Source organism: Herpailurus yagouaroundi, unplaced genomic scaffold, assembly GCF_014898765.1.
Source record: "Herpailurus yagouaroundi ecotype Mexico unplaced genomic scaffold, PumYag 187, whole genome shotgun sequence".
In the NCBI taxonomy this organism is placed as follows: domain Eukaryota; kingdom Metazoa; phylum Chordata; class Mammalia; order Carnivora; family Felidae; genus Herpailurus; species Herpailurus yagouaroundi.
In genome coordinates this window covers 1,335,943-1,344,221 of record NW_024412418.1, presented here as the reverse complement: position 1 = coordinate 1,344,221, position 8,279 = coordinate 1,335,943, and the positions used below count along the sequence as shown (strand labels likewise).

The 8,279-nt window shown below is 42.2% G+C and overlaps 1 protein-coding gene across 1 annotated transcript in view; it reads left to right on the top strand.

The window, feature by feature from the left end:
• LOC121043903 (membrane-spanning 4-domains subfamily A member 12) overlaps positions 1 to 7,604 on the top strand; it is a 10,818-nt gene extending 3,214 nt beyond the window's left edge. The window contains exons 2-5 of the mRNA XM_040495889.1: positions 638 to 775; positions 3,417 to 3,533; positions 7,212 to 7,322; positions 7,503 to 7,604. Coding sequence (XP_040351823.1) covers positions 638 to 775; positions 3,417 to 3,533; positions 7,212 to 7,322; positions 7,503 to 7,604 — 468 coding nt within the window. The remainder of the gene's footprint in view (positions 1 to 637; positions 776 to 3,416; positions 3,534 to 7,211; positions 7,323 to 7,502) is intronic.
• The last annotated feature ends 675 nt before the right edge of the window (positions 7,605 to 8,279 follow it).

Here is an 8,279-nt window from a genome sequence, read left to right as displayed (position 1 = left end):
TGTGTCTCCCTCTCTCTCTGCCCCTCCCCCGTTCATGCTCTGTCTCTCTCTGTCCCAAAAATAAATAAACGTTGAAAAAAAAATTAAAAAAAAAAAAGTTACAGCATTTTTTCCCAGGGGCACCTGGGTGGCTCAGTTGGTTAAGCATCTGACACTTGATTTTGGCTCAGGTCATGATCTCACGAGTTTGTGGGCTCAAACCCCACGTTGGGCTCTGCGCTGACAGTGTGGAGCCTGCTTGGGATTCTCTCTGTGTCCCTCCCTCATGCATGTGTGCTCTTTCTGCCTCTCTCAAAATAAATAAACTTTTTTTTAAGCATTTTTTCCTAAGAGTCTTTTAGAGGCTCTCAGGGGACACCATTGCATGCTTAACCAGTAGCACCTGAAGAACTCTCCTTGGGCCATCCTTACAAGCCTCCCCAAATACCTCAAACAAGGCCTCTGCTGAGGGCCTGGCTCCAGCGTTTGCCAAAATCTCTGTGACCCACCTCCTGCGGTACAGATATATATGCATAAAGGACAGCCATGCATCTTGACGGAGCTGACAACAAAAAAGCAGCAGCAGCAATGACAGCGATGCCTCATTCATACCTGAAAATGAAGAAGCAACCTTAAAATGCCCGTTTTCTTTTTTCAGGCAATCCAGATCCTGATTGGATTGATGCACATTGGTTTCAGAATTATTTTAGGTTTAATGGACGCCATTTATGGACTAGTTTTTGCATTTCTTTCCTTTGCTTTTATTAGCGGATATGCGATCCGGGGTGGCATCTCTGTGAGTAGACTGCTAGAACACCTCTCCTTCTCAGTCTATCAGATACCGCTGTCCCGAGCCTATGCATAGCCCATTTTTTTTATAAAAGCCCCACATCTGATCCACTGTAAAAGTGAGATATAGCAGCTCTGGTTGAGTATTTAAAAAAGAAGAGCTTTTCTTCTCCATTTTAACCTGCAGTTTAAACTCATACCCTCAAGTTTACACTGATCAAGTAACCAACAAGCCAAAGTTTTAGTTCCTGATTATGTTTTAGATGGAAATGTATGTACTGGGTGGAGAGAGGCAAAAGGAGGTGATCGGGAACATGATTAAAACACGACCATGACAAGAGACAAGAGACGGAGACAAGAGACGGAGCTGTGAGCTCAGAAGTCATCACACATGGTAAGTTCACAAGAGCATGAGTTCTTTTTTTATTTTTTTTTTAAATTTTTTTTTCAACGTTTATTTATTTTTGGGACAGAGAGAGACAGAGCATGAACGGGCGAGGGGCAGAGAGAGAGGGAGACACAGAATCGGAAACAGGCTCCAGGCTCTGAGCCATCAGCCCAGAGCCCGACGCGGGGCTCGAACTCCCGGACCGCGAGATCGTGACCTGGCTGAAGTCGGACGCTTAACCGACTGCGCCACCCAGGCACCCCGAGCATGAGTTCTTTACATGTGAGAAACTAAGGAGAGAAAAAAAGGGAGAAGTCCAAAGGAAACAATCTCGGAAAGTTACTCCAGAAAATGGAGAAGTATGAGAGGAACTTTCGACAGGGAAACGAGATGAACATAAAGAGACCAATCTTTCCTACTAAAAGAGAAGCTCCCACGACCAAAGAACCCATGTTTCACAAATAAATGTGTCTGTTTCGACAGTTCATTGCTACCAGTGCTCTCTATATACTGGCATCCAAGCAGTTTTCCCCTAGTCTGGTAAGTCAGAATGTTTCTACTTTTTAAACTCTTTGAAAGATTCACTTAATTGATCTGGAGAGGAAAATTGAGAAAGTGGATTCAGAAAATGCAAAGGGGAGCACTCTTTCCCCCAAAAATATTTCTACCGGTTGCCTCCATGGTATGTGTGCCCCAGCACAATCCACACAATTTGCCACTCAGAAACGGCAGAGCCCCATGTCCTGACTGTCTAACTCCCAAGAGCGGAAACTGGTATACGTAAGGTTTTTAGTTTTATCCTAGGGCTCCCTGGTTCCACCGGGTCACACTGCATTAGGGGAACTCCAAAGCAGAATATAGGAGCCAGGAAATACCCACCCGCCACTTTGGTATCAAAGACTCTCTTATTCATTTGCCACTTCTCAGTTCTGCCTTGCCTTGTATTTTTATTTTTTATTTGCACACAGCCTATTTTTACTCAGATGTGACTTTTGTTTTACAGTTTGTTAAGTCATCACTGAAAGCACCAATTGGGTACAGAAAAAGTTTATGAAACCAATCACTGAGACAGGTCTTTCAACTCTCTTGGCCACAGCTCCCCACCTTTGGCAATTTCCGGGTCTACTTTTGAAACAGGAGCAGGAACGTGATTTGCCGAGACATGGTGACAACCAGAGCAGAGGTGGTTTCAGGGTTGTATTTAATCCGGCGCAGGAGGAAAGAATGGAAAAATGGGAACACAGAGTCCTGCTGCTCAAGTTCTCCTAGACCAGACACTAAACTAGACACTAAACACTAGACTAGAGACTGGACTAGGGACTAGGCTAGACTAAACGAAACTAAAATATGTCTAACCTCGATTAACCACTCCTGTCGTCATCTAAAAAACAAAATAAAGCACCCTTTCTCTGCATCATTTATGGATCCTTCCCTCTAACTGAGGTTGTCCAGGCACAGAATCTGTCCATTTGGAGAAGACAGCTACTAAAATGGTACCTGAAGCAATTTTTCCAGCAGCATTTTAGAGGCCCGTGGGGAGACCCTAAGGCATGCCAAAGCTCTTGTGAATTCTAAAGAACTAACTCAGCCACTGCTAGCAAGATGGCTGAAGACTTGGCTTCCCAATTATCCTGCTGCGTGTCGAAATCTTCTTGTAGAAACTGAAGAAAATCTTGTACTCTACCCATACATCTCTACCCACAAAAGCCTAATGACTTCCTCATTCTAAACCTGGGGTTTTTTTTTATCGAGTCCCTAGAATGACTTCAGGGTTTTCGTCAATTTCTAAATTTATCAGCAAACATGTCTTTGCAGACACGCTTTTCCATCTATGTAACACTGGATGCTTTGTTGTACTACCTTGTATGGTGGTTTTAGGAGTTCCATGAGACAATGTACGTAAATAATTTCACACAATGCGTGCCACAGAAAAATGCTCATTGAAGCTTTATTTGTCGTTTTAGTATTTTAAACCAGGAACACACTTGTTGTGTGTGAGGCTTTAGCCAAACGCGATGGATGAGCTTCTGTTCTGTATTATGTACCTTTCTCTACAGATACTAGAAGTACGCTACCTTCACTCTGCATACAGCACAGTTTTTAAGAAAACTCAGAGAGGCAGGAAAAACAAGTCATTTCGACTTCAAAATTTGTTTGAAGATTTCAAGGATTGAGAGCCATTATATTTAACCGATTCTTATTTCATTTTGCTTCGGTTTTTCTCCTACGTGTGGTTTCTTTTTCCTGTCACCTCCATTAGATTAGAGGCAGCCTAGGCATGAAAACGGTCAGTGCGATCTTTGTCTCCACTGGAGTGACTCTGCTGCTGCTGGATGCTGGTATGAATGGGATCCTCAGCCAAGACTGCTGGGCAATCGTAAGTATCCCATCATCCACCACACGTCTCCTCTCTGGCCACTCTCACACGTATCTCTCATGACTGTATAGCAGCCCCACTACTACGTCACAGGATCGCTAGGACTGTAGAATAAAGTGGAAGAGCCACTTCTGCAGACGGATTGGGGCAGAAAGCACACCCTCTATCGCTCTCACTGTTGATCACATGAACGATGGGGAAGACAGCTAAAGAGACTTAAAGAAGCCCAGACAGTATTTTCTAGAGGTCTGAAATTCTGCGTAACAAAGACAGTCAAGTTATGGAGTAGTTTCATTTTAGACTGAGAGCAGGATGAAGGGAAACTGGCCACAAGAAGGATGTTCAACTTGTATTAGAGAAATTTGAAAAATGAAGCAACTTGAAAATGAAGCACGTGCCTCTCAATGTTCTCCAAACAGAATCATCCACTCATTACCACAGTCAGGCAAAGCATGGACTCTGACCATTTCCCCAAGAGCCAAGTGCACAGAAGTGCTTATAAGAAGGCAAGAATATGAGGGGACTTCTTGGTAAGTACCACGGAGTGAAGCAAGAACACAATATATATCCTCTATAATACCAAACCAAAGAACACAAATTACTCAAAAATCGCCGTTTAAATAGGCATCCAAGTGAAAAACCAAATGATTCTGCTGTGTCTCAAGGTGGCAGAGCACAGCTCCTGACCTGGTTTCTTACTCCCCAGAAACAAAACCAGGAAATGCAGGAAATGACAATATACAGAGAAGTCTCGCTAATGCTCTCCGATCGAGGGCTAAGGAGACTTAGGTGGAGAGCAGTCAATTCTAAGAAGGTATATAGCAAATCCTGAATGCTAAAAGCCCATGGTATCCCAGGACCTCAAGAGAAGTAGGAAAGGTCACCAGAGTTAACTTCTTCCAGTGCACCTTGAAAACATGGAGGAGTGAGCAGAAATCCACAGGAACAGGATATACCTCTGACCTTGGAGCAAGTGTTACTATAGGCGTTTCTCAAAAGAGAGAGAGAGAGAGAGAGAGCAGAGCCCACATTCACCAGCAAGAACTGTGCTCAGTGCCAGCTAAGCTATTTTTCTCACTGCTACAGCGGCATAGTTAGCACTGAGCAAAATGTACACAAAACTGTATCTAGCCCTTAAGTTGAAGCTGGAAACAAGGAAGACAAAGTGGACAAAGTTAAGGAGAAATATAATTGGGGAAAACTCACCTGTACTATATCTGAACAAACATAAGGCCTATATACAGTTGTTCACTTGAAGAATGAGAAAACTGAAAAAAGTGGTAGGAAACTAAATACATCAGAGTGATTAAAGGAAGAAATGGAAGGAAAAAAAGGAAGAAAGGAGGAAAGAAAACTTAAGATTCCCGCGGGTTAATGGGTCACCAGAAACACTCAGATGCCTTTTACTAACTTTGAATAAAAGATACACAACTCAACTGATTAGAACAAAAGACGTATCAGATGATAAAACGGATGCAAACACACGTGTCTTCCCTCTTCCTCACAAGATGTGCCCTGGTTTGATGGAGATGTGAGTCACACCAATGAGGAATCCACTGAGTGTCCTCGTTCTCATGGTTAGATTCCTTACTAGTCTGGGCAACCACTTCCTTAAATTTTAGCTCAAATTCCTGTTCTCTGACAGAATGACTCTGCTCTGTGATTAACACATGAACCAGCAATTTGGTTTCAGGTATTGGTATTCAATCCCAGGTATAGGTTTTTCCATTTAACACAGAGACAACAAAAGAAATTTCCAATAGCAGGTCAAGCCATGTTATACCATGTCGCAGCAGTGGCACACATAACAAACAAAACAATACCACCAACAAAAAACAATACGGGAGAAAACATTACCCAATTATCAATAGAAGATTTCTCATGAGCATTTTTATACTACTGAAAATCATTAATTAATAAGAAAATAAAATGGGGGGGCCTGGGTGACTCAGTTGGCGGAGCATCCGATCTTGATTTCGCCTCAGGACATGATCCCAGGGTCATGGGATCAAGCCCTGCATCGGGCTCTGCTTTGAATGCGAAGCCTGCTTAAGATTCTTTCTCTCTCCCTCTGCCCCTCTTCCCACTTGTACACGCTTTCTTTCTCTCTCTTCTCTCTCTCTCTAAAAGAGAGAGAAAATGACAGGATGAAATAAAAATAACTGTGGCACTAGAGAAACCGAGTAGCCCAGACCATTACAGATCTAATAAAGAAATCACACACAGCAAGAAACACAAGGGACTCAAAAAATATGGTAGAGAGAAAACGTGCTATCACAGTCTTCACAGAAAGCAATGAGAAATATATTAAATAGAAAGAAGATGATAAACATGGCAGACAGGCAAGTTTCATCCAACATAATAATACTTGGTTTCCCTGAGTAGAGAATCCAACAAATGGTACAGAAAAAAAGTATCCAGGGATACTGAGTAAAAAATCCTGAACGAAGAGAATCACTGAATTTTTACACTGAAAGAGAATAACCTACCTGGGAGAAAGACACGTACACTCATTGAGAAAGATGCATAGATATAGACCCTTGTTAAGGTATAAAGTATAACAACAGATCCGTTAAGGTTTTAGGCAGAGAAATCCAATCGCCTATAAGCTGGAAGAAAAGTCAGCGTGGCTCAGTGTCCACCACAGCAACATGCAGGGAGGAAAGACAATGGAGCAATGTCATCAAGTTTTTGGTGACAAGAAACAGTGAGTCAAGAATAACACATCCAATAAAATTCTTGAACAAGGCTTATTCAACCGCACATGATGTAAATTAAATCAAGAACTCAGAAAGGCAGGGAGAAGTTGTATAAAAAGATTAGCAAGGAGCGCTAAACCAATGAAATGATCATCTGGGACTGGAAGACTGAACAGCAAGGGAAATGACAGCTACAGGAGTGAATATAAAGCTTTTCATGTTCACCCACTCCCCCCCCCACTAAAATAAGTGAAAAGTGACATAATCACCAAAATCCGAAAGGTGAAGAGAGGTGAGACGAGACAGATGTCAAATAAGAGTGCCCAATCGCCTTATTCGTAAGCAATCATTTCACACTAAAATTGAAACGGGTAGGTTTAAAAATTACTTCAACTTCTTCATGGATTTCATACACTTTTAGTTGTAATTTTAGCAGACTTCATTTACTTATTTCTATTCTTTTAAAATCAAATGGTATTTACAAACTTCAAAACAGTAAGTACAAAACAATTCCATTCTTGAAGAGTTCTTGCTGTCTCACGACGCATCCATTTTTCTATCTGCCTTTTGGCCTCTACATAGAGTTCTAGAAAAATAGGCAGAAAATATTAATTTTGCTTATTTCTGGGCAGTGACATTAGGGATGATTGATTGTTTTCTATATGGCTTAATTTTTTTTTTAATAAGCAGGTAACATTTTTATAAAAACAAGAAATCCATTGCAAAGAAAAACAGTGCACTTCTTTTCCAATGTTTCTAAATAGTCTGCTGGAGAAAAGGAAAGTCTTGTGGCATTTTAAAGAAAATTCAAAATTAATTCACATTTCCCTGAAATAGGCATTTGGTGATAACAGAGAAACAATCATGGAGTAAGCTGAGCATGAACAGTGGCACCTTTGATGAGCCAATAACTTTTTGAAGCCTGCGGGGAGCCCTCCTGATGAGTCAAAATTTCAGCGCGTTTTTTTCTTGATCTCAGCTTGCTGGGAAAGGAATCTCAGCCCTGCTGATCATGTTCTCGGTCTTGGAGTTCTGCGCAAATTGTACTGTAGCCCATTCTGCCAACGAAGCAATCACCAAGACCGGCAGGGTGAGCTGGGCCTCTTCTCTGTAAAATAATTGAGTATGTGCTGGAGGAAGAAGAGCAGCAGTCGAGTCCCACGGCAGGTTCACAAGAGCTCACCGTGAGTCGGGGGAGGGAGAAAGGGCTGGGAACAGGACTGAGTAGGACTGTAGTAACGATAGTGCTTCTTTTATTCTTTCTTTGCAGCCTGTCCTGGTTATTCCAAATGTGTATGCAACCAGTACCTTGGCACCAGAGTCTTCCTCAGCTCCTCCCAGAGACGATGGCCACCTCGCTTATGCCATTTAAAACAAAAAAGAGCACCAGAAAATCTCATGGGGTTAAACTGCTCTGCAGGAACTTCTGAAGAAACTGTCCTCCACAGTCCACGATGATCGCTAATCTTTGAAGACTGTGTTTGAGATTCTTCTTACTTTGTCACTAACGATAACCGCATGTATTTCCCTGACACAGTTTCTTCCCACATACCACTACCACACTGGCAAAGGCGAAGGACCGGAAGACTGAATATGGCTCACGGTATTTTGTACATTCATATCATCAAACCCTGCGTCCTGGATAATGACAAAGCTTTGCTATTTACAGAGTATTTTCACGTACATCAGACTCATGTGCAGTGGGGTAACAGCAGGCCAAGGATGAAACACTGAGGGAGTTTTACTGGGGTTATGGCTATTTTGTCTCTGAAATGGGAAAACCCTGGGCATGTTTAAAAGCCAAGGGGAACAATCCGGCTAAGATAGAGAGCTGTTTAATATATTAGAGAAAAGGGATCACTGTGGTATAAGCATCAAGAAACCAAAGTGTATATGGAAGGCATGGCCCAAGTGATGCAGAAGGGTGGTTTAGTCACATAACACAAAGAAAAGAAGATGTCATTGTTGCAGATATCAACAGGTTTGCAGGAATAGTATCCAGGATGTAGGAAACCCCATTACGATGCCTTGTGTCATCCCTGTCAAA